The sequence below is a fragment of the Cetorhinus maximus genome, chromosome 4 (genome assembly GCF_964194155.1).
Source record: "Cetorhinus maximus chromosome 4, sCetMax3.hap1.1, whole genome shotgun sequence".
Lineage (NCBI taxonomy): Eukaryota > Metazoa > Chordata > Chondrichthyes > Lamniformes > Cetorhinidae > Cetorhinus > Cetorhinus maximus.
Window position 1 is genome coordinate 133,722,832 of NC_135882.1, and position 26,758 is coordinate 133,749,589.

A 26,758-nucleotide genomic window follows, 5' to 3' on the forward strand; every position below is an offset into this window, starting at 1 on the left:
CAACATGCATTTAAAAGTGTATGTCATCACAGGAACTTGGACTCTTCGGGGGTCAGTTGGCTCAGGTGGGTGGATAGCTGGTATGGATCAGGTTGGTGCCAACAACACGGGTTTGATCCCCATTCTAACTGGGGTGGATTTGGGGCCTGCCTCCTTGCCCGACCTGTGGTGAAGACCGTGGTTGCTGTGGGTTGGACCTGCCTTCAGGAAGAGAACAGAAGAAAAAAAGTCTCATTTGACTGATATCCCTGCCCACTCCTTACCTTTTCACTCCATAGCACTTGATTGCTCTGCCCTTCTGAAAAGAGAAAGTCCTGAAGCAGTCGGAGCAGTTTCAGGATGTTTTGGATGTGACTTGTTAGTGCAGTGTTCGTGGCATCCTTAATGTCAGAGAATGCAGACTCCAGCATCATCTCCAACAGGCTGTAGTTTAAACAAAAAAAGCATTTAACCCAAAACAAAATCTAACCAACAGCCTTGTGATTTGATGACTGACTTCAGCAACCGTCTTCTCCATTATCTTGCCACTTTCTATCTTTCAGGTTCCACTTTATTTCTTTGTATTTTGGAACTGCTTTAAACACAAACAACCCAATTTTAATTCTGTGTAAGTGAATCGGTTTTGACGAGTTAAAACTGAGCCCAAAGAGTTGGCCTTGGCTCAGTGGGTTGCACTCTCACATTGTCATGGTTCAAAAACCTGACTCCAGAGACTTGAACACAGAATCTAGGATGACATTCCAACATAGGGAGTCCTTTACTGTCAAAGCTGCCAATGAGGTGTTACACTGAGGCTCTGTCTGTCCTTTCAGCTAGACATAAAATATCCCATATTGCTATTCCAAGAGTTCTCCCAGTATCCTGGCCGATATTCATCCCTCAAGCCAACATTACTAATAGATTATCAGGCCATTATCTCATTATTGTTTATGGGATCTTGTTGTTTGCAAATTGGCTGCCGTATTAACCTACATTGCAATAGTGACTGGAAAGTGCTTTGGGGCATCCTTAGGTCCTGAAAGACACTATATAAATGAAACTTTCTTCTTTTTTAGTTTCTCACATCCACTGATACCCTGACTGAGATGGCTTTCACATATTGTTCAGCGCGTCCCATCCTATTTTTAGGGAGAAAATAAACTTCATTCTCAGAGTATTAACTGATTAGCTGCTTCACTTTACTGACATGAAGTCATTTCAACTTGTGACCATTCTCTGTTGTTTTTGTTATAATGGCCAGTCCTGTAAGGGTCTCGCACTTGCCTTTCAATATCAGCCCTATTATATCAGATCTAAAACAATTTATTTTGCTCATTGAGGTAAGTGTTTCCAATGGAATGCTCTCCATTTCAGGAAACCACTGTCCCCAACATGCCAGGAAAAGTATTGAACATTTAGGTACAGAGTAAAGCTCACTCTGTACTGTCATATCAAACACTCCCAGTGCAGTTATAATAGGGGCTAAATATAGAGCAAGCTGGCTGTACAGTATCAACAATCTCAGAGTAAGTGCAACATGGCTTTGATGTAGAGTCAGTCAGTGAGATGGGAGCAACAGCTGTGTTTGTAGGTGGGAGATACTAAGAACCTGTACTTGGGAGAAAGAATGGCCCTGGCAGAATTACCTACTCATATTCATATGGCCTTTGGGCTGGCACCCTCTGTTTAACATATGAGATGGTACCTCTAATAGTGCTCCATCTTCTCAGCATTGCACAGAAGTGTTAGCTTAATGATGAGCTCAAATTCCTGAAATGAGATTTGTACCCACAACCTACTGGCCCAGAGACAAATGTACCAGGAACTGAGCCAAGCTAGCACATAACCTGATAATACGTTTGTTTCAATAATGTAAATATTGGAATTACTTCATTGATAATTCTAGAGAAATCAGTGGTGTGAATACCAAATGGAAATATCATCTTGCACTATTGAAAAGTAGAAATGTAAAGGACTGGAGAGATTCTTGATGCCCATTAAGCTGATTCCAAAGTTCATACACTAGTCTACACCCTGCATTTTCACTTGGACAATATCCAAAGTGGAAAATTGGCAAAAGTGTGATTTGAATTTGTTCAATCAATTTCTGCCACAAGATCAGGAGCAACATGATAGAAAATGTAGGACTAAATCTCATGCCCCTCAATCATTCTGCTGCAAAATATTTATCCAATTCCTTCTCTCATTTGCAATATCATTTGGATCCTCGTTGTAGAAGTAACAGGGGGTAAATATTGACTTTTTGGTGGCTGATTGGTGGAGTGTACTAGCCGGCTGCCTGTTTCGATAACGAAGACGCCCCTGTCATTTTGGTGCCTCTTTTAGGGTGCCAAAAGACATATTGATGCAGCTCATTAGATTGCAGCCTGAAAATTGGGCAAAGTTGCCACATGCAGGGTAAGCTGCATGGGGTAGGAGGGCAAATGCAGAGTCTGGGTGGGGGGTGGGAGGTGGTCCTAGAACAGCTGCAACCCAGATTATATTGGTGGGCCCAGGAGGAACACTGCTTCTCCTGAACTTTATCTTTTGCAGCTCTCTTCTATTCTAAGTCCCATCGAACTGAGTAGAGAACACACTGTGCAGGGTTCAACCACTTCTTATCTAAAATGGCAATCAGAGTACCTATTTTCATATGAAACAGGTGGGTGGTTTGGACACATGGCAGCAGGCCCCTTTCAAAATGGAGCCAATCGCATTGTCAGTGTTAATGCTACTGACCCCATTTTGAGGCTGTTAACACTCTGTTTATGCCAAGCAAGGGCACTCAAAACCAGCCCCACTAAATCTAAACAGTTTCCTTCTGCGACCTCTTGCTGTAGTGTTTGTGATTATTAATGTTCATTTTGGCTTAAGCCTTTAGAATCTACAACACTTGAACATTCTTTTTTCATGGAAACATTCCCAGTTTACTCAAGTCAAACATTCACAAAGCAATCACAGATCAGAAGAATTTCACTTCCAATATGAAGAGCACATTTTTTTGAAACAATGTTTTTATTGGGTCAGTGGTTGGGTTTGTGGGAAGAGAAAAGGAGGAAACAGAGGAGAAGAAGAATCCACATGGTTTACAGCAAGTTTAATGATGTGACACCGACCTTCTTTTAATTTCATCAGGTGGACGGACCAGCTCGCAGGCTGTCCCAAGTTTGGTCAGGACAGAAAAGATCTGCCCTCGCTCTTTCCATGCTGCATCCTCAGAGCCCTCTACCCCTCGCCACGTTACAGAGAAGATGATGTTCGTCAGCAAGTTGCAAAGTTCCTCTTCTGGTGTTTGCTGGGAAAGTAAAAAGAAACATGGCCGAGATAATTTCTTCATCAGGAAACCTTCAAGATATATTAATTGTATATTAATTGAATGTTTAAGGTGGAGGTATTCAGGTGGTGGGCTTTTACTGGGGACTCAGCTGTCCTCACATATATTATATATATATATATATATATATATGTATAGGAACAGGTGGTGGGCTGGGTGGAGGTGCACAATATGTAACGTGTGTCTCTGTAAATAAAAGCCTGTAAATATATAGATACTTGGTTCTAGCTCTATCCTTCAGCCCAGGGCTATCTGAGTTGCGACAAGATATGAACTACTACTATAGCAATACCAACTTGCATATATAAAAAATCTTTTTGACATACAGAAGCGCCAACGAGCTTCACGGAAGTGCTATCAAAAAATGGACATTGAGCAAAAGAAGCAGATATTAGCAGAACAAAACCTTGGTCAAAGAGATGAGATTTCAGACTGTGAGCCTAGAGATAAAGGAAAAACTGGGGGTGGGTAGGCAGTGGTGTTGGCGATTGTCAAGCTGGATAAGTTGCACAGCTAGGGAGGGGTGAAGACATGAGGCAAATTAAACACAGGAATGAAGCTTTGGGGACTCAGAGCCGACAAAGGTCAAAGGCAGAGTTGATCAATAGGTGGCACTTGCTGGAGGAGAGGATTACGGGAAAAAGAGTTTTGGATGATCTGAAGTTTTTAAATGATGGTGGAAGTATGGTTGGCCAAAATAGTTTTGAAATTGCCAATTCTTGAAGTGATAAAGACATGGATGAGTGTTTCAGCAACATAAGAGTTGAGACAGGGGAGGTAGCGGACAATAATACAGAGGTGGAAGCCTTTTCAATGAAGATGAGATGGGCTTAAGCTCCCTTCTTACCTAAAGAAGCTACTTTAACCATAACACTCTCTCCAGACTCAGATCTTGCATTACCTGCAAATATAACTTTAAGTGCTATGTCCAGTTTTGATTGCCAGACACACAGAAAACATTCAAGTCCTCTAGGTGGACAGAGAAGAGACATAAGAATGGCAGCTTTGTGGTTTGCATATGATATGTAAGGTATTGTAGCTAAAGACATATTTATGAGGTCATTGGCAGGATCTGCTCTGGAATTTAATGTTGACTAGATGGGCTGCAGCCAACCTATACACTCCTGTGTTGCTGCCTGATTTATTTGGATTGAGTTACGTTGTAAAGTGAACATTCATGGATATTGGATGAGGACAAGATTGGCCTCCACTTACATTTTCTCATACATATCCCACAAGCTTCTAGAAGATTTTGTACTCAGACCATTTTCAGAAACACAAGGATGATTAATGCTGTACTGGGGCTACTCTTCATTGAGGGGCCTCATGATCTCCTGTTTCTATGTCCATAAGGGATCTCTGTGCTGGAGAATTAAATACTTTTTTGCATTTTTGACACCTGTTGTCAGCATCCCAGGCAGACTATAGAATAGCACAAACTCAGAGTACAACTTGCTATCTTGACTCCATTCTCTCTTCCATTGTCTAGTCTCTTCCCACCTACATCCGCGACTCCCCTGACGCCCTACATCATATCAACAATTTCCAGTTCCCTGGCCCCAACCGCCTCCTCTTCACCATGGACGTCCAATCCCTCTACACCTCCATCCCCCACTGGGATGGTCTGAGCGCTCTCCGCTTCTTCCTCGAACAGAGGTCCGAACAATCCCCATCCACCACTACTCTCCTCTGTCTGGCTGAACTTGTTCTCTCACTGAACAATTTCTCCTTAAACTCGTCTCACTTCCTCTAAATAAAAGGTGTGGCTATGGGTACCCGTTTGGGCCCCAGTTATGCCTGCCTCTTTATGGGGTATGTGGAACATTCCTTGCTCCAGTCCTACGCAGGCCCCCTCCCACAACTCTTTCTCTGGTGCATCGATGACTGCTTTGGTACCGCTTCACGCTCTCATCTGGACCTGGAAAAATTTATTAATTTTGCTTCCAATTTCCACCCCTCCATCATTTTCACATGGTCCATCAATGACACTTCCCTCCCCTTCCTTGACCTCTCTGTCTCAATTTCTGGTGATAGACTGTCCACTGATATTCATTACAAGCTTACCGACTCCCACAGCTACCTCAACTACAGCTCCTCACACCCCGTTTCCTGCAAGGATTCCATCCCATTCTCTCAGTTCCTTCGCCTCCGTCGCATCTGTTCTGATGATGCCACTTTCCAAAACAGTTCCTCTCACATGTCTTCCTTCTTCCTTAACCGAGGTTTTCCACCCACGGTGGTTGACAGGGCCCTCAACCATGTCCGGCCCATCTCCTGCGCATCCGCCCTCACTCCTTCCTCTCCCTCCCAGAACCATGATAGGGTTCCCCTTGTCCTCACTTATCACCCCACCAGCCTCCGCATTCAAAGGATCATCCTCCGCCATTTCCGCCAATTCCAGCATGATGCCACCACCAAATACATCTTCCCTTCATCCCCCCTGGCGGCATTCCACAGGGATCGTTCCCTCCGGGACACCCTGGTCCACTCCTCCATCATCCCCTACACCTCAACCCCCTCCCATGGCACCTTCCCATGCAACCACAGAAGGTGTTACACCTGCCCCTTTACTTCCCCCTCCTCACCATCCAAGGGCCCAAACACTCCTTTCAAGTGAAGCAGCACTTTACTTGCACTTCCCTCAATTCAGTCTACTGCATTCGCTGCTCCCAATGCAGTCTCCTCTACACTGGAGAGACCAAATGCAGACAGAGTGACCGCTTTGCGGAACACCTTCAGTCTGTCCGCAAGCATGACCCAGATCTCCCTGTCGCTTGCCATTTCAACACACCACCCTGCTCTCAAGCCCACTTGTCCGTCCTTGGCCTGCTGCAACGTTCCAGTGAAGCTCAACGCAAACTGGAGGAACAGCACCTCATCTTCCGACTAGGCACTCTACAGCCTTCTGGACTTAACATTGAGTTCAACAACTTCAGATCATGAACTCTCTCCTCCATCCCCACCCCATTTCCGATCCCCCTTTTTCCAATAATTTATATTTTTAAAATATATTTTTCTTTTCCCACCTATTTTTAAATTTATTTTGATCTATCGTTTTATCTCCACCTTTTAGCCCATTTTGATCCTTTCCCCCCACCCTACCCCCACTAGGGCCATCTGCCACTTGTTTGTCCTGCTTTCTACCCTTAATGTCACCATTAGCACATTCCTTAGATAATATCACCACCGTCAACACCCTTTTGTCCTTTTGTCTATGACCTCTTTGGCAATCTCTTCTTTGCCTCCACCTATCACTGGCCTTCTTTGCAGCTCTACCTGTTCCACCCCCCTCAACCAGTTTATATTTCACCATATTTCTATATTTCTTTGGTTCTGATGAAGAGTCATTCGGACTCGAAACGTTAACTGTATTCCTCTCTGCAGATGCTGTCAGGCCTGCTGAGTTTTTCCACCTATTTTTGTTTTTGTTTCAGGTTTCCAGCATCCGCAGTATTTTGCTTTTATATCAGAGTATAACTCTATTTGCACTATCTTACGCATATAAAATTCAGGAATAAGCTTGCATGTAGAAAGCAGATGATCACCCAATGTAAACAATTTTGACAGACTTTTACTTTGTATCTAATCTGTAACTGTTGGGAGATGGATCTTTACTCTATATCTAAACCTTGCTGTAGCTGACCTGGAAGTGTTCAATACCAATATTCTTAGTAAAAATTGGAGTATTCTGTAAAAATGGGAAGAATATCCCCAGTACAACATTAATCATCCTTGTGTTTCTGAAAATGGTCTGAATACAAAATCTTCTAGAAGCTTGTGGGAAATGTATGAGAAAATGTGTGGAGGCCAATCTTGTCCTCACCCAATATCCATGTATGTGCACTTTACAACGTAACTCAATCCATCAGTCAAATAAATCAGGCAGCAACACAGGAGCGTATAGGTTGGCTGCAGCCCATCTAGTCAACAGTAAATTCCAGAGCAGATCCTAGCAATGACCTCATAAATACATCTTTAGCTACAATACCTTACATATCATATGCAAACCACAAAGCTGCCATTCTTATGTCTCTTCTCTGTCCACCTAGTGGACTTGAATGTTTTCTGTGTGTCTGGCAATCAAAACTGGACATAGCACTTTAAGTTATGCTTGCAAGTAATGCAAGATCTGAGAGACTGGAGAGAGTGTTATGGTTAAAGTAGTTTCTTTAGGTAAGAAGGGAGCTTAAGCCCATCTCATCTTCACTGAAAAGGCTTCCACCTCTATTATTGTCCACTACTTCCCCTGTCTCAATCCTTCTGTTGCTGAAAACCTCATTCTAGAGCACCATTCAATTATTTCTTGGCTGACTTATACCTCAACTCTATTGACCTGTCTTTGCCCCACATCCCTTAATACCCAACAAAAATCCGTCTTGAAAGTTTCAATTGTCCCCTGGAGTAGTGTGCAGTTTTGATCCCCTTGCCTTAGGAAGGATATTATTGCCATAGAGGGAGTAGTACAATGAAGGTTCACCAGGCTTGTTCCCGGGATGGCAGGACTGTCCTATGAGGTGAGATTGGAGAAATTGGGCCTGTATCCTCCAGAGTTTCAGAGAATCAGAGGTGATCTCATTGAAACCTACAAAATACTTAAAGGGATAGACAGGGTAAATGCAGGTAAGATGTTTTTCCTGGTTGGGGAGTCTAGAACCAGGGTACATAATTTCAACACAAGGGGGAAGCCACTTAAGACCAGGATAAGGAGAATTTTTTTCACTCAGAGGGTTGTGAATCTTTGGAATTCTCTACCCCAGAGGGCTGTGGAAGCTCAGTCATTTAGTATGTTTAAAGCAAAAATTGACAGATTTCTAAATACCAATGACGTAAAGGGATATGAGGATAGTGTGGGTAGAAGTGGATGGTCAGCCGCGATCTTACTGAATGGCAGAGCAGGCTCGAATGGCTGAATGGTCTACTCCTGCTCCTATGTTCCCTCAGTATCCATAGCCCTTCGGGACAGAGATTTCTACTACCATTTGAATGAAAAAAGTGCTTCCTAATTTCCCTCAAAGATAAGATGGCCTCGCTGTCCTCAATTTTCTGTAACACTTTCAGCGCCAGTATCATTTTGGTCAGTATGCATTGTACTCCTGTCAGGCCAGTATATCCTTCCTGAGTGCAATGCCCAGAACTGAATGCAATGTGTAGAGAAATTGTTACAAAACCAAGGAACACTTCAATACCTGTGGATTGCTGGTGTTGGAAGCATCGTCACTGGGGAGATTTTCCTGGTAGCTACTGTCATCCAGGACATTGGAGAGACTGGAGCTTTTCCACGTCCGAATCCCTGGGAAGGGTTTAAAATTCTCCAGAGGTGATGGCGTTTCTGATGTGCTGACTGGAGTCAGGTTACCACTCTCCATGGTGGTAAAGGAACTGGTACTCCCCATTTCTGTTCCCAAGTCAAAGGAAGGGAGTGTGAAAGGTGACAAAGGCTGGTAAAATGCATCTTCAGAAATGTCGGAGAGGATAGCTTCACTCGAGCCTGGGATGTCTATTGTATTGGTGGAGGAGTGACTTGTGCGGTCCAATGAATCAAATGACTTGAAGTTAAAGGAATCATAGGACTTAATCTTGCTGGAGGGGAAGCTAGGAGACATGGAAAGGTCAGACTGCCCTTCTGAAATGTCTTCATTGAGATTCTTATTGAAGGGGAGAAAGACCTCAGAGTCCTGGAAGTCTGATTGGCTATTCATGCGATTGATCAGCTCTTTGCCTTGCTCTTGAATGAAGTCTTGGCTCTGATCTGAGTTCTTAAGTAAGTCTATAGAATAGCTATTGAACGAGCTTGATAGACTGGCCTCTCGAGATTCGTATGATTCTTTCACATAGAGTTTGGTCAAGTTGTCCTGCCATCCAGCCTGTTTTGCTAACTGGCGAACAATGTCTTGCTGAGAGTAAATCAGATGGAACAGCTAGAAGAAAATTGATAGTTCAGAACTGAAATAAGTAGATAGAAAATAATAGTGAAAGAATAGGCTACTCAACCCAACAAACCCCTCCATATAGAGTTCGTGTAACAAGAAAACTTGAACTTCTATCTTTACATTTCCCATCATTGTTGTTGACCTCTTATTTCAAGGAACACTTATCCTTCCCCTATCTTCCCTAAGATAAAAATTAAACAGTGCTATTAATGTCTCTATAACCCTCAAACTGCATTCTCAACATATATCAATGTAGTTCTTTTTCTGCAAGTTGTCAATTAACCTCATTCCCTTTTATGGAAATCTGGAAAGATCCACTGTTCAGATCCACTTTGATGGTGTTGGTGGCAGGGAAACTGTTGCCCTTTAATCCCCAATCTTGGTTGAGGGCTTTGAACATTACAAAGCTATCTTTGAGTACTATGATCATTTGAATATGGCAGTGTGGTGGTGTGGTATTGAAAAAGCAACCCAGAAGCTGTCAACCCATCCGACCCATCAACACTGTGCTCACTGACTCATGTTGGTTCCTAGTCCACCAACATCTCGGTTTAAAGAATCTCATCCTTATGTTCAAACCCATCCATGGCTTCACCCCATCCTATCTGTGTAACTTCCTCCAGCACTGCAATATTACTAGAATGATATAGCAGAGAAGGAAGCCATTCGATCCATTGTGTTTGTGCCTGATCTTTGAGAGAGCTATTCAAATAGCCCCATTTCTCGGTTGTTCAGCAAATGTTTCTTTTCAAGTATTTATCAAATCCCTCTTTGAAGATTATTGAATTATTGAATCTGCTTTACCACTCTTTCCGACAGTACATTCCAGATCATCATAACTCACTGCATAAAAAAACATTTTTTCCTCACGTTGTTTCTCATTCTTTTGCCAATTACCTTAAATCTGTGTCCTCTTGTTATTGACCCTTCCACCACTGGAAAAAGTCCCTCCTTATTTACTATATGAAAACTCTTTCAAATTTTGAACATCTCTATCAAATCTCTTGGGTGAAATTTTCCCAAATTTGCTCGAAGTGTAGTAGTGGGCGGGTAAAACGGCGTGCTGTCTGCTGACAGTGATGGCGGGTTTTCACGCCATATCGTTCTGTGCCCGCCTCATTGTTTATGCACTCCCAGGAAACATGCTGTTTCCATGGTGGGTGGGCTCCTCATTCGCCCACCATTGTATGGCACCAGGCGCTATGTTTAAAGGCCAGCTGCAAGCACAGCGCTCAGTGCTTCCAACTCACCACTGCCCAGGAGACATGGCCCTCAAAATCAAGAAGACTGCAGCTCCCCTGGTTTAATGACGGGTCCCTCGAGCGACTGCTGGATGCCATGAAGGCCCGCTGGGATGTCATGTACCCCTGCTCTGGCTGCAGGATGGGCAGCAACATGACCAGTCCGGCTTGGCAGACTGTGGCAGTGGTGGTCAGTGCCAATGCCGTTAAGAGGACAGCCACCCAGTGCCACAAGAGAATGAATGATTTCCTCCATTCCGCCAGGGAAAGTCACTCTTTTCATCACTCTCAGCATACACACTCACAAACTCAGCACACATCCACGGGGCCCTCACTCACTTCAAGGGACATCACCATTCACTCTCTCACACTTACCGTCATTGTCCTCATCCCGTCCATGGGACCAGTCACCACCCACACAGGCCAGGCACATTTTTCATCTGGCCTGGCAGGCACCCTGTTTACACTTTCTCCGTCCATGCAGGACAAGCTGGCACACAAGAGAGAGAGGTCGCAGACCAGTGGCGGAATGCCTGAAATCAAGGTCCTCTCAGTCTTCGAAAACACAGCCATCCAGCTGCCCAGCAAGGATCTAGACCAGATCTGTGCTGACGGTGAGGTCGGCACTGCTCTACCAAGTGAGGATCCAGCAGTGCAACATCCATCAGACAACCATGCCGTGAGTGATGTGTCCTCTTTCATAGGCCACTGCCACGCACTAATTATCTCTCCTTGCTTTCGCAGGCACATCTGCCAAATAGCCGACAGAGTCAATGACCCAGGGTCTCCAATCATGCCCCGAGGAAACCTCTGAAGACAAATCTCAAGGCACCCTCCTTGACGTCCCGTCACAGCGCTCACCTACACCCTCCACCAGCGCAGAGACACACACCTCGGTGGGACCTAGCTTTAGAGTAGCCTCAGGATCACAATCTGGCGAGCACATCGCACTGTCTGATCCATTGCAGGCGGTGGCGGGGACTTCCCAGGTGTCCGGCACTCAAAGGACTGCTAGAGGCCAGAAATTTGCTGAGTTCGAGTCAGATGACGAGCCTCTGGACTCAGTCATGTCATAGTTGCTGGAGCTGCAAAGGCAAGCTCAGGAACATCAGGAAGGGATGTCTGCTGCATTCCTCAGATTGCAAGGCACGATGGGGGAGTCTGTCTGCCATCAGTCTGAGGTGGTAGCGCAGACATGTCAATGCACCGAGGTCAACACTGGTAGGATGGCGGCCGCCTTGGTGACCTTGGTCCAGGACGTCGCTCCTGCACTGCTGCGCAGGCTCAACTCCATCGCTGATGCCATAGTTGGCCTCCAACAGTGTGTTCACGAAAGGGGTGCCGGGCAGCTCGGTCTCACTCCAGCTACCCCTGCTCCTCAAGGATTCAACCTGGGGCCTCCGGGCACCCATAAGGAAGAGGGTCCGCAGGTACACACTCTGGGCCTATCCATCCAGGTGGCTCCAAGAGTCATCCAGTCCATCCGGTTCCCCTCTTCCTGTGGCCTTAGCAGCTCAAGCCCCACAGGCCGAGGAGGGTGCCACTGCCACATGGCAGGACCCCGAAAGCAGGCCGGGCCCTCCAAGTCTTGGCCTTCTAGAGGAAGACCACCAAAGTCATCACAGGCAGGGCACTGCAGTCAGCAGGCTGCCTCCTCCTCCGCTATGGGTGTCCGAGGAGCACCAAGACTTAACGGCAGGTTTAGGACAGTTAAGGAGAATTAGTTGCACAGCCTGGGCATGGGTGTTAATCACTTGTACATACTGTTCTATTGTCAATAAACTCCCAAGAATGTCTCCCTGCCTTTAGCTCCTTGTTCTGATGAGCAGTGTTCTTGTCACTCAGATGTGAAACCTTTCTGCACAAGATAAAGGCAGGTGTCTCAGTCCAGGGCCTTTTCCCTGTGCTCTGTGCAGCCTTCAGACCAAAGTGATGGTCCAGCCTCACACGCCTTGGAGACATTACTGATGCCTGCACTTCAGCGGCACTTGTCATTGCTGCCAGAATGTAGTGGGCAGGCACCACAGAGTTCTCTCATTCTCTCGGTGTGCTCTCAGCACCTTTAAGGAGGGGCTGGCCCCATCTCTTCTGCAACTGTGACCACTGATGATGTGCTCCAGCTTCTGAAGGGCTCAGGTGCTAAAGGCGGATAAAGCATCAGATGCTTCTAAAGTTTCATGGCTGCGGCTCTATGATATGACTCTGATCACAGAGCGCAAGTGAGCTGCCCTCGGCCAGACAGGAGTCAGACATTCTCAGAGGCTGTATCAAGAGTTATAGAGTGTCCTTAATGTATGTCATCATCATCCTCCTGTAATCGAGCGACTAATAGGCCCTCCACCGCCTCTCCATGACAGGAGCATTCTCATAGAGGGTGTTCACGCTGCCATAAGCTAGACTGGAGTCAAACGTTCACAAGTGCGATGTGAGGAACTATGGGGTCACCCCAGTGATCATCATGTCGTTTTCATCCTCCACAAATCTAGCAGCTATGAGGGCCTCCTGAGTGTGTCTGCCTCGTCTAGCTAGTTCGAAGTCCTCATCCCCGTCATCGTCGCCTCCGAGGACCTCTTCAGCCTCATCCCCATCGGCGTCCTCCTCATCGAAGGAGACGTGCAGCTCCTCCATCTCCTCCTCAGCCAGCTTATCTCCCCGTTGGAAGCGTGAGGTTGTAAAGGGCGCAGCAAACGTTGACGATGCGTGACACGATGTGATGGTTGAATTTTTCGAGGATATGATTAGTTGTGTAGGTGAGGGTAGTACAGTTGACGTAGTCTACATGGACTTCAGTAAGGCTTCTGACAAGGTCCCACATGGGAGAATAGTCAAGAAGGTAAGAGCCCATGGGATCCAGGGCAATTTGGCAAATTGGATCCAAAATTGGCTTAGTCACAGGAGGCAGAGGGTGATGGTTGAAGGTCATTTTTGCGATTGAAAGCCGTCAGGGATCGGTGCTGGGACCCTTACTGTTTGTAGTGTACATTAATGATTTAGACATGAATATTGGAGCTATGATCAGGAAGTTCACAGATGACACGAAAATTGGTGGTGTCGTAAATAGTGAGGAGGAAAGCCTTAGATTACAGGATGATTATAGACGGGCTGGTAAGGTGGGCAGAGCAATGGCAAATGGAATTTAATCCGAAGATGTGTGAGGTGATGCATTTTGGGAGGACTAACATGGCAAGGGAATACACAATGAATGGTAGGACCCTAAGAAGTATAGAGGATCAGAGGGACCTTGGTGTACGTGTCCATAGATCCCTGAAGGCAGCAGCACAGGTAGATCAGGTGGTTAAGAAGGCATATGGGATACTTGCCTTTATTAGCCGAGGGATAGGATATAAGAACAGGGAAGTTAAGTTGGAGCTGTATAAAACGCTAGTTAGCCCCCAGCTGGAGTACTGTGTGCCGTTCTGATCGCCACACTATAGGAAGGATGTGATGGTACTGGAGAGGGTGCAGAGGAGATTCACCAGGATGTTGCTTGGGCTGCAGCATTTTAGCTATGAAGAGAGACTGGATAGGCTAGGGCTGTTTTCCTTAGAGCAGAGAAGGCTGAGGGGAGAACTGATAGAGGTATACAAAATTATGAGTGGCATAGATAGGGTAGATAGGAAGAAACATTTCCCCTTAGCAGAGGTGTCAATAACCAGGGGGCCTAAATTTAAGGTAAGGGGCGGGAGGTTTAGAGGGGATTTGAGGAAAACATTTTTCACCCAGAGGGTGGTTGGAATCTGGAACACACTGCCTGAGGCAGGAACCCTCACAACATTTAAGAAGTATTTAGATGAGCACTTGAAACACCACACCATACAGGGCTATGGGCCAAGTGATGGAAAATGGGATTACAATAGATAGGTGCTTGATGGTCGGCACGGACACGATGGGCCGAAGGCCTGTTTCTGTGCTGTATAACTCTATGATACCTTCTGAGGACCGCATTTCGGGGCTCCACCAGACTGGGTCCAGGCTTCACCTTCAGCATCCCGATGGTCTGCTCCACCAAGGTGCAAGCTGCAGCATGAGCCTCATTATACCGTCACTCTGCTACTGTCTGAGGATACCACACGAGTGTCATCAGCCGTGGCCTCTGCTGGTAGCCCTTGTCCCCAAGGAGCCACCCCTGCAGCTTCTGTAGACCCTGGAAGACTTCAGGGACCTGTAATCAACAGAGGATGTAGGCTTCGTGCACATCTGCTGGAAACCGTGTGCATACCGGCAGGATGCATTTCTGATAGCTGCACACCAGCTGCACATTCAGCGAATGGAAGCACTTGCGGTTGATGTATTCCACCGTGTGTTGCGATGGAGATTTGAGCGCCACATGAGTGCAGTCAATTACACCCTGCAGCTGTGGGAAACCCGAGATCTGGGTGAATCCAATCACTCTTGCATTCTGGTCCCAGGCGAAATACATAAAGTTGTGTGCCCTCGCAAAGTGGCATCCCTGACCTCATGGATACATTTGTGGGTGGAGGCTTGAGAGATCCCACAGAGGTCACCTTGCAGACGACACTAAGGTTGGAGGAGTTAAAGATAGCGAAGAGGATTGTCAAAGGATACAACGGAATATAGATCGGTTGAAGACTCTGGCGGAGAAATGGCAGATGGAGTTTAATCCGGACAAATGCGAGGTAATGCATTTTGGAAGGTCTAATACAGGTAGGAATTATACAATAAATGGCAGAACCCCTTAAGTGCCTCGACGGGCAGAGGGTTCTGGGTGTACAGGTCCACAGGTCACTGAAAGTGGCAACGCAGGTGGATAAGGTAGTCAGGAAGGCATATGGCATGCTTGCCTTCATAGTCAGGGGTATTGAGTATAAAAGCTGGGAAGTCATGCTGCAGCTGCATAGAACCTTGGTTAGGCCACACTTGGAATATTGCGTGCAATTCTGGTCGCCACATCACCAGAAGGATATGGAGGCATTGGAGAGGATGCAGAGAAGGTTTACCAGGATGCTGCCTGGTCTGGAGGTTATTAGCTATGAGGAGAGGTTGGAGAAACTCGGATTGTTCTCACTAGAGCGACGGAGATTGAGGGGCGACTTGATAGAAGTTTACAAAATTATGAGTGGCATGGACAGAGTAGATAGTCAGAAGCTTTTTCCCAGGGTGAAAGAGTCAATTACTAAGGGACATAGATTTAAGGTGAGAGGAGAAAACTTTAGAGGAGATGTGTGGGACAAGTTTTTTACGCAGAGGGTAGGAATTGTCTGGAATTCACTGCCAGAGGAGGTGGTGGAAGCAGGTACGATAGTGGTGTTTAAGAGGCAGCTTGACAAATACATGAATAGGATGGGAATAGAGGGATACGGACCCCGGAAATGCAAAATGTTTTAGTTTGACGGGCAATTTGATCTGCGCAGGCCTGGAGGGCCATAGGGCCTGTTCCTGTGCTGTACTTTTCTTCGTTCTTCTTTGTTCTGAAAGGAGCCACTGGCATAGAAATTGAACGCCGCGGCCACTTTCAGAGCCACTGGCAATGGATGCCCTCTATGTCCCCGTGGCGCCAAATGTTGCAGTAGCTGGCAGATGTGAGCGGCCAGTTCCCTAGACATTCGCAGTCTTCGGCAACACTGGTTCTTGGTCATCTGCAGGAATGAAAGGCAGGGTCTATAGACCCTGGGTGGTCGCTAGGCACCAACCAGCAACAGCTCACTGTGGCTCTTGGGTGGCATGTGTGGGAGCCCCAGCCGTCCCTTCACCCTGAGGTTGCTGCTCCTGCCTCTGCGCAGCCAGGAGCCTCAGTTGCTCTCTCCTCTGTCTTCTTCACGCTCTGAAGGCCATCAGGCCATACAACTAGCTCACCAGGCTCCATGATCCTGATGTACTCTTCCTGCTGCATTAAAGAGAGACACAAGTGGTTAGCATGGGTGTACTAAGAACCAGTCCTGGTTAAGTATGACGGTCCCTTAATGCTTCCCAGAGAGTGCTGATCACCACTTGGATGGCCAGAGATTAGTGCGCTGCATGGCTGCCCTGTTAGCTTGAACCATGGGGGAAACTGGTCCAAATTGGGATGCTGACATTGTAAGGGGCTGTGAGCACCTCCAGCAATGACTGCTACATGGCCAGCTTTAATGAGGAGGTTGTACAACGCGTGCAGTCCAACTGCTCTGCAGTCCAGTAAAGTGCTCATGAATTTGCAGTCTGTGCAGGGTTGGGGGAGGGATCTCTTGGTGGCACTTTGATGCCTCTGCGTTGCTTGAATGGGCAGATCTCGGAGCCAATCATATCAATGTGGCTGCACCTGAACTGTCTCAGTTGCAGAGGAATGGTCATTTTCTACAGGTTTCCCGAATGCGTGGCCACTTTCCTCGCCTACCCCACCCCCTCCACCCTGCTTGTGCACTATATTCAACAGCAAGGCTGCACTTGCCCCCCCCTCAAGTTTCCTCAACAGCAAGGCTGCACTTGCCCCCGCTCCCCCTCACAAGTTGCCTCAGAGGCAGGGCTGTACTTGCCCCCCTCTCCCCCTCACCCTCAAAAGTCACCTCTGAGGCAGAGCGGCACTTAACCCCAACCCCCCCGGCGCCCCTGAAGCCTGCAAAGCAACAGGTGACCCTGGCGAGCTCTGCAGAATGTTGCTGTGCACTCACCTCCAGCTCACCCAAAGTGCAGGCCGCCAAGTGCACGTCACCTCTGTACTGTTGTGAAACACATCGGTGTGGATGGATGATCCAGCGGGGTGTGAGCGCCTGGTGGGATGGCCTGATAATGATATGCTGATGTATTACAATGAGGTTCCCGATGACTGATGGTGGGTGACATGGAGCATCGTGGCCTGCCTTCCCGCTGTTGTGAAACCGATCGCGCCATATTGTCCGCTCACGCCACCTATCATGCCCGCCATCAGCGGGCACCGAAAATTCCGCCCCTTCTTAAAAGTCTCTGCTCTAAAGAGAACAGCCCCAGTTGTTCCAGTCTCTTCATTGTCTTTTACCACTGGCACCATTCTAGTTAATGGTTAATCTCCTCTGCACCCTCTCTAAGACCTTGACATCCTTCCTAAAGTATGGTGCCCAAAATTAGCCACAATACTTCAGCTGAGCCCGAACCAACGTTTATTAATGATTGAAAGTAACTTTCTGGTTTTGTACTCTATGCCTCCATTTAGAAACGCAAAGGTCCTGTACACAACTTCAAAGACTTGTGTACATACATTTATAGATGTCTCTGTTCCTGCACAATTCCTTCTTCTCATTCTTCCTACCTCACCTCTCTGCACTAAATTTCATCTGCCATGTTTCTGCCTATTTCACCCATCTATGTCATCTTCTATATTCTCCTCTCTGTCTACTACATTTGCAAGTTTTATTTTATCTGCAAATTTTGAAATCATGCCCTTTACATCCATGTCCAGGTCATTGGTATATGTAAAAAACTAACTCCAACTCCTAAGGAATACCACTGACCACTTCTTTCCAGCCAGAAAAATTATTGTTCATCACTATTCCCTATTTCCAATTCCTTAGCCATTTTCATATCCATGCAGCTCTCACAGGATTCGGTTTTGCTAACAAATCTATGATGTGCACTCGATCAAATATCAACCATACGACCGTCATCCAGCTTCATTAAGTAACTCATTCAAATAAATCAAACATACTTTGCCTTTAAGAAATCCATACTGGCTTTCATTTATTTATATAGCCACACCTGCTTTTTATCTTTTCTAATTGAATTGTAGCCATGAATGTTAATTTTCCTTACTCCCTTTGTTTGAGCCAGGGCTCCATTATTGCCAATATATCATAATCAAGCTACTTGTGTCTGCAGGTCTCCAAACTTAATTTGCCATGTTCCAGGTATTTATGCAAGTGCGATCAGTCTATCTCACTTTCCTCCATTTGATCTTTCTGATTTCTGCACTATTTTTTATTCTAACACTTTTGGTTTCTCCCAGTCCTCTATTTAGCTGATAAAAAATGACCATGAAAGTTCCCAAATTATGTTCAACACCCAATGTGCTTGTCAATATCCTTCAGACTCTGTCCAGTCTTTATGGTTGGCTCTTATGTCTATTATAGAGGCCAAGCAAGCCATTTAAGATAACTAGGGATAGTCAATAAAAGTAAACCTTGCCAGCATCACTCACATCCTGCGAACAAACCCATTAAAAATACTGGAAAAACTCAGCAGGTCTAACAGCATCTGTGGAGAGAGAAACAGAGTTAATGTTTCGAGTTCTCTGAAGAAGGGTCATACGGACTCGAAACGTTAACTCTGTTTCTCTCTCCACAGATGCTACTAGTTTTTCCAGCATTTTCTGTTTTTGTTTCAGATTTCCAGCATCCGCAGTATTTTGCTTTTACCGTTAAAAATATTGCCTTGTTATTCCAACCTTGTCTAATTCTTTCATTAAAGATGAATTATATTCTGAGAATAGATAAAATATTACTTATTTTTAATGCATCTATTTTCTAATGTTTGGTCTTAAAAGGCAGCACTTATCAGGGCTATAATTCCATGGGTGCTGATGGCTACTGGAGACAGACCCCAAGCTTTATCCCTGGTCTCTGCTGGGTTAATGAACAGTGTCTTTAAGAGATGATGCCCGTTGGGCCAATGTTAGGAGTGTTAAATCTGGCAATTCTGGGTTCAGAAAATGTGATACCAGAGTCCCTGCTTCTGATTATTGTCGTATGACTCCTACTGGGAAGGCACATGAGGGTATGTTGGTGCCTGTCCAAAAAAGCACCAGATTTATTGATTTCAATTTTACAATTTTCCATGGTGGGATTTGAACTGTCAACCTCAGGATTGCTAATCCAGTACTGTAAACATGACTACATATGATTCATGAGTCAAATATGAATATACTGTGTTGCTGGGTAGAACAACCCACACATAAATATAAAACACTGCTGGTATAATGCTCCTGTCTATGTAACATTCTGCATACATCAGTCATACGTATACCCAATTATAAAGCCTAACATTCTGTGTGAAGCTGTATAGTAATCATGGACGTTGCGATCTGATGTTTCACTTGCCTTTCGACAGACGTCCAGTCGCACAGTTAAGTCTGCTTTGTGAGACAGATAAACTACAGCAATCAGGTCCTTGTAATTTGGAACGGGATCTTAAAAGAGAAGAGAAGCCAACATTAAAAAAAAGAGAGGAAAAAATTGATCATCTTTACCAATGAAAATCATCTTTCAGATGAGACGTTAAACCCTTCCTGGTGATGTAAAAGGTCCCACAGCACTAATCGGACAGGAGCAAGGGAGTTCTCCCCATTGTCATGGCTAACAATTATCCCTCACCAACAGCACTAAAAACAGACCATCTCATTATCATTATCTCATTGCTGCTTGTGGGTTCTTGGTATGCACAAATTGGCTGCTAAATTTCCTATATTACAACAGTGACCGCACTTTAGTATTTCACTGGCTAAAAACGGTCCTATCAAATCCTTTTAACATTTTAAAAACATTGATCAAATCATCCCTCAATCTCCTATACTGAAGGGGATACAAACCAAGTTTATGCAAACTGTCCTCGTAACTTGCTAAGCATTGGTGAATCTGGGAAACAGCTAGACTTGGAGGTCCTGCAAAAAAATTAGTAGTTTCCAATCATGCTAGGTAATTACAAAACGAAATGGTCTTTTATTTAGGGTGGGAACAGTGATATGATTGTGTCAATCAGTGGGAATTTGAGGTGACATCAGGTACTTACCCGAGCATAGCACCTGTTCTGACAGGCACCGAATAAGTGACATTGAGGCAGGAAAATCATTCAGGAAGGAGGTCAGACCCTGGTAGCCAATGTCCTTCAGCTTCAGTCGCAGCTTGGACCTCTCGTGAACTTTCTCATACTTCAACATCTTATACATTAGCTGGTCAGAAAACCAAAAAAGACAAATCTTTTCAATCCAGCGGGATTATAAAACAAACTGCAATCTCAATTGCTTGTTTTGTGCTCCTGTCCAAGATGTCTTTATGCCCCCAATACTTCTAAATCAGCACAGACATACTGTTTCAAGTGTGATGATTATAAGATTATTATGATTTACGACTATATCTTTTGGGGCAGAATTTTGCCCTTGCTGGGCAAGCAGGGGCGGTTAGGATGCTGCCCGGGGCCAGAGCACGATTTCACGCTGGTGGGCCAGTTAAGGCCCGCCCGGCAAAAAACACGTGCTGCAGCACTGTGTTGCCTATGCAGGTGAGGTGGGGGGAGGAGGACGGGCAGGGTGAGCGAGGAACTTCACGTATGCGTGCTGGAGGCACAGAGGAGATGAAGAATTCTGAAAAACAAATATAATGAATTTTTAAATGTTAAAAAACATGTCCCCTAATATAACTCTGTCACATGAGCAGGGACATATTATGAATGAAATGTAAAATTTTTTATTCTATTTTAATTTGCTGTTGGAAACCTCATCCCGCCCATGGATGAGGTTTCCTAAAATATGCAAAGGCCGCTTGGCCTTTTCGCCTGCCCACTGACTGAACTATTGCGTGACTGCGCAATGACATCGGGACGCTCACCCGACGTCATCGCGTGTCATTTCACGCTTGAGCACCTCGGGCACACGCCTGCCCGCCGAGATGAAAATTCTGCCCTTGGTTTCTAAGATTATCATGGTTTGGAACGGTATCTTTAAATGTAGGTTAATTGAATGGAGTCTATCTGACAGTAAACCTTGGTGGTTTAGTTATTAAATTGAGAGTCACATGTTGTTATTGTAAGGGAGGCGCCAGATATTAACACCAGGAACAATGACAGTTTCTCGGACCACAGTGAGAAGACCCTAAGTCTCCTAAGACTCAAAAAGGTGTTATTGGCATCAAGCTGTAAATAATTTTTAAAAATTTAGTTGTTCACAGGATGTGGGTGTCACTGGCTTGGCCAGCATTTATTGTCCATACATAATTGCCCTTGGGAAGGTGATGGTGAGCTGCCTTCCTGAACTGCTGCAGTCCATGTGGTGTAGGTATACTCACAGTGCTGTCAAGAAGGGACTTCCAAGAATTTTACCGAGCAACGGTTAACGCAGAGCTGCGGTATAGTTCCAAGTCAGGGTGGTGTGTGGCTTGGTGGGGAGCTTACAGGCGGTGGTGTTCCCATGCATCTGTTGCCCTTGTCCTTCTGGGTAGTAAAGGTCATAGATTTGGAAGGTGCTATCGAAGGAACCTTGGTGAATTGCTGCAGTGGATGGTAAACACTGTTACCACTGTGCATCGGTGGTGGAGGGAGTGAACTTTTAAGGTGGTGGATGGGGTGCCAATCAAGCATGCTACTTTGTCCTGAACGAGCTTCTTGAGTTGGAGCTGCATAGGTCCAGGCAAGAGGAGAGTATTCCATTGCACTCCTGACTTGTGCCTTGGAGATGGTTGACAGGGTTAGGACGTCAAGAGGTGAGTTTCCCGCCACAGAATTTCCAGCCTCTGACCTGCTCTTCTAGCCTCAGTATTTGTATGGCTGGTCCAGTTCGGTTTCTGGTCAATAGTAACCCCCAGGATGTTGAAGTGGAAGATTCAGTGATGGTAATGCCATTGAATGTCAAGATGTTAGATTCTCTCTTGTTGGATATGGTCATTGCCTGACACTTATTTGGCCCGAATGTTACTTGCTACTTATCAGCCCAAGCCTGAATGTTGTCTAGGTATTGCTGCATAAGGACATGAACTGCTGGAACTTGTCCCTTTATTTCTATTGTGAGAAACAGTGGTGATTAGTGATAGCTGATTGCTGTTTCTACTGGGGTACAGGAATTGTGTGCTTCCTGTTGCCATGGAGAGGACGATTGACCATTTTGAGATCAGATTACAGGCTTTCCTATAACCACAGAGGTATCATAGACAGAAGGGCAGTTGCAGTTTTTTGGTTTTGGGTGATCTCCTGCCAAATGGGAGGGGGAGAGCAAGAAAATAGATGTTGGCCAAGCCTGCACCTTAAGCAGAGAAAATTCCGACTCTATTGTTCACCACTAGGAATGCGGGTGGGGGCTTGTGCTCAGTTTGAAAGCCTAGTTTGCGACGGGTTAAAACCCAGCTGGAGGGTTCGCCTAGCTGATGCTAGAGGGAGAATCCTCAGGGAAAACTCACACGGTGGAAGATAGTATTGGGAAAAGGAAACATATGTAAAACACTTGGGAGCTGCGAAACACTTTGGATTGGTTCCAAGAGAAGTGAATGTCTACTTAAGAGACCAAGTAACATAACAAATTTGGGGTCTCGGTTGTCGATAAAGGTAAAACGGGGCAAATTACTTTCGGTGTTTAAAGTTTAAGTTACCTACAAAAAGGAAATAATGTTTTGTCTTTAGTTATTTATACGGTAAAAGTTATTTTAAAAGGTGAAATCTTGACGTGTCATCCTTTCAGCTGATAACTGGAAGTTCGAATTTCTTTTTAAATCATTATCGGTCTCTATGAAGATTGTAACAACAGGGAAAGGAGTAGGCCATTCAGCCTGTCAACTGTCTTCCAACAGTTATTTAGATCATGGCTGATCTGTATTTCAATGTGGTGTTACTTCATCATAAGAGCGGCTGAAACAGATTGATAAGGTGAGTGGACAGTAACGTCGGTGAACTGACAAAATAATGGCCATAGGCTGAGAGCAGTTCAGAGGAAGGTCCTGTTTATTATATTATGTATTGGTTCTTGGGAAGCAACGGTGGCAGTATTTATTACCATCTCTAATTGCCCCAACAACATAGAGGCTTAATCTGATATAGCAGATCATCCACCCATTGTAGGACCCAGCCAGTTTTAAGTCAATTGAAACCACTGGAATGTAATATCAGGCAGGTTTTTATAACAGGCAGGTGATGTTCTCTGGCCATATGATGAAAGTGAAAAATAGTCCCTAAGAGGTCAACCAGGTAGTGTGGGATAGGAGTCCAGTGTGGTGCCAATCCTAGCTAATGGTAGCTGATTTTCTCCTCTGAACTGGTCAGTGAATCATTTGGGCAAACGTTTATGTCCATTGTGTTTTCCTGGTGTCAGCCCACGAATTACCAAATTTATTCAGTTCAATTTCACAGTTTGACATAATGGGGTTTAAACTTATGCCTCTAAGCTGCAAGCCCAGCATTCATCTAAAATGGGGAAAAGGGAATAAAGAGTTATGGGAATAAAATTGGTATTAGGATTAGCACTACTTGCATGAAGGGTAAACAACACACTTGTAAAGAAAATACAGCAGATGACGGAAATATAAACAGAAAATGTTGGAAATACTCAGCAGGTCAGGCAGCATTTGTGGAGGGGGAAACAACGTCAATGTTTCAGGTGAAGGACCTTTCTCAGAACAGGCTGCATTGATGGGCTGAATGGGTTGTTTCAGTGTTTTAATTTGTTTATAATTTTGTAACCATCAGGCTACAGGATGCTATTTTGACATGTGGTAAGTGCAAATGTGCTTAGGAGGGACATATGGGTCCCGAACCACTGGGGATTTCCTTACGTCCAGTCTGGGTCTGTTGTAGACTAATAGAGATTGATTGCTATGATTAGTCAACAACTCCATTATCATATGACTATTATATGGTATTAAATGACACCCAGCATGATAAAAAAAAACTCAACAGACCTTAGTCTTTTCTCTTTCTTGCAATTTCTACATTTGCTCAGGAGCAACTCACCCTAAAGATCTTCTCACGCACTTCATCGGAATACTTCTTCTGTAGGATCAATGAGTAGAAGACCTCCACATTGCCAGGGTCAAACAGCAAGGTATAGAGCTGGTCTCGTGAAGGACCTCCCTTCAACAAACTGAGCAAGACGTCCAGAATACCACAAAGCTGAGGAAAACAGAGACCTTTTATTCTGTGAGGCTGGGGACACAGTAAACAAAAACAACCACCATTGGGTCACATCACAAACTCAACCTGAAACATTTGCCATCCCAAGGAAAGCACTTGTGACTATCAGCCTCAGCTAAGTAGCTGCAGGTTTTGGGTTGAAACCCCACTCCAGGACTTAAACACTTAAGCTAGCTGCATTACTGAGGGAATGCTGATGTTAAAATGAAGATCCCATGGGTGATTTTGATGTGCCGCACACAGATGGAGCAATCGTGACATTTTAATGTTTGGGACTCTACATTTAAATTTTACAGGCAAGCTGCCTGCATGTTTCCAGCATTGATAAACAGCTTGCCTAACAAAAGGCGGAAATTCTGCCTGGCCATCGAACTTTAAAGGGGATGGCCAGAACATTCATTGGGGTGATGGATGTCAGGGAGTGATGGAATAGAATCCAGAATATGAGTAAATGGGTGTTAAGTTTTTTTAGCATCACAGGAAAAACTGGGATGCTCATCCTGGACCCAAAAAAGTAACCTTCCAAATGCTTTGTAGCACCTGATTTTCATTAGCCTCCAATTGCTACCCTTTAATAAAGGCTAGCTTTTCTACATTCTGTTGTGGCAGGGCTTGTGCATGCGTGTTTCACCATCCAAATTGCATTAAGGTCCTAATGAGCATTACAGTATTGAGGCCCCTGCCTATTTCCAGCATAAATTTTGGTCACCTAATCCAAGGGAGCAGGTGGGAAAAAGGTAGTCAACTTCTCCTTGCAACTTTGATCTCAGTAACAATTTTAAACATTCTTTTGTGGGATGTGGGCATCGCTGGTAGGACCAGCATTCATTGTCCATCCCTAATAGCCCTGAACTGAGTAGCTTGCTAAGCCATTTCAGAGAGCAATTAAGAGTCAACCACATTGCTTTGGGTCTGGAGTCACATGTAGGCCAGACCAGGCAAGTATGACAAATTTCTTTCCCAAAAAGATGTTGGGAATCAGATGGGTCTTTGCAACAATCGATGATAGTTTCATGGTCACCATTACTGAGGCTAGTTTTCAATTCCAGATTTATTAATTTAATTTAAATTCCACCAGCTGCCACGGTGGGATTTGAACCAATGCCCCCTGGGGTATTAGCCTGGATTACTTAGTCCAGCGACATTACCACTATGCCACCATCTCCCCTCTAAATTGCATTCCATTGCAATAAGAATGAAAGGACCCCACATCACCATTTGGCAAAGAGCAATGAGCTCTTTTGACTTTGCTCAAACAACACCGTAAAGTCAGATTATTTTGTCATTGAATCATTCATTTTCAAATAGTGGGATCATCCTATGAGTAAAATGGCTGCAGTGTTTACCAACACCTACTGCACTTCAAAAATAGAAGCAAATTCATAGGTTATGAACACATTTTGTGTTATATAAATGCAAGAAATTGGATTCATTACTCTCGTAACAAGAACGGCATTGGACTTTAGAAAAGGGAATAGTTCCTTTATTTTGCATTATTGAAAAGGGAAGGTGAAGGGTCTTGGCCCATCTAGCAGGGCCCCACCAACACTGGAAATATTAGGATGGAAGATGAGATAAATCCAGTCATAGCTAGTGACACCAAACTCAGATTTTAGAAACTTGTAGGATGGCAAAGTTCTGCTATCCATATACTGACAGCACCATGGCTAGCACATATATCTCCCAAGTGTTTGCTGTGTTGGCTCCTGGTCCACCAAATCATCAAATTAAAAATTCTCAACACAAAAACAAAAATAAAAATACCTGGAAAAACTCAGCAGGTCTGACAGCATCTGCGGAGAGGAATACAGTTAATGTTTCGAGTCCGTATGACTCTTCAACAGAACTAAGGAAAAATAGAAGAGAGGTGAAATATAAGCTGGTTTAACGAGGGGTGGGACAAGTAGAGCTGGATAGAGGGCCAGTGATAGGTGGAGATTGCCAAAAGATGTCATAGACAAAAGGACAAAGAGGTGTTGACGGTGGTGATATTAGCTAAGAAATGTGCTAATAGGTGACATTAAGGGTAGAAAGCAGGACGAGCAAGGTACAGATAGCCCTAGTGGGGGTGGGGTGGGGGGAAGGGATCGAAATAGGCTAAAAGTTAGAGATAAAACAATGGATGGAAATACATTTAAAAATAATGGAAATAGGTGGGAAAAGAAAAATCTATATAAATTATTGGAAAAAAGGGGGATTGCAAAGGGGGTGGGGATGGAGGAGAGAGTTCATGATCTAAAGTTGTTGAACTCTCAGTCCAGAAGGCTGTAAAGTGCCTAGTCAGAAGATGAGCTGCTGTTCCTCCAGTTTGCGTTGAGCTTCACTGGAACATTGCAGCAGGCCAAGGACGGACATGTGGGCATGAGAGCAGGGTGGAGTGTTGAAATGGTAAGCGACAGGGAGGTCTGGATCATGCTTGCGGACAGACCGAAGGTGTTCCACAAAGCATGAATTAAAAATTCTCATCTTACTTGTTCAAATCCCTC

The 26,758-nt window shown here is 45.0% G+C and overlaps 1 protein-coding gene across 4 annotated transcripts in view; it reads right to left on the reverse strand.

The window, feature by feature from the left end:
• Window positions 1–26,758, reverse strand: part of nbeal2 (neurobeachin-like 2) — a 258,464-nt gene that overhangs the window by 82,478 nt on the left and 149,228 nt on the right. For all 4 annotated transcript variants that reach the window (XM_078540855.1, XM_078540854.1, XM_078540857.1 and 1 more), the window contains 6 exons: window positions 24,093–24,251; window positions 20,175–20,334; window positions 19,487–19,575; window positions 8,500–9,231; window positions 3,096–3,274; window positions 264–423 (listed from right to left, as the gene is read on the reverse strand). In XM_078540855.1, coding sequence (XP_078396981.1) covers window positions 264–423; window positions 3,096–3,274; window positions 8,500–9,231; window positions 19,487–19,575; window positions 20,175–20,334; window positions 24,093–24,251 — 1,479 coding nt within the window. The remainder of the gene's footprint in view (window positions 1–263; window positions 424–3,095; window positions 3,275–8,499; window positions 9,232–19,486; window positions 19,576–20,174; window positions 20,335–24,092; window positions 24,252–26,758) is intronic.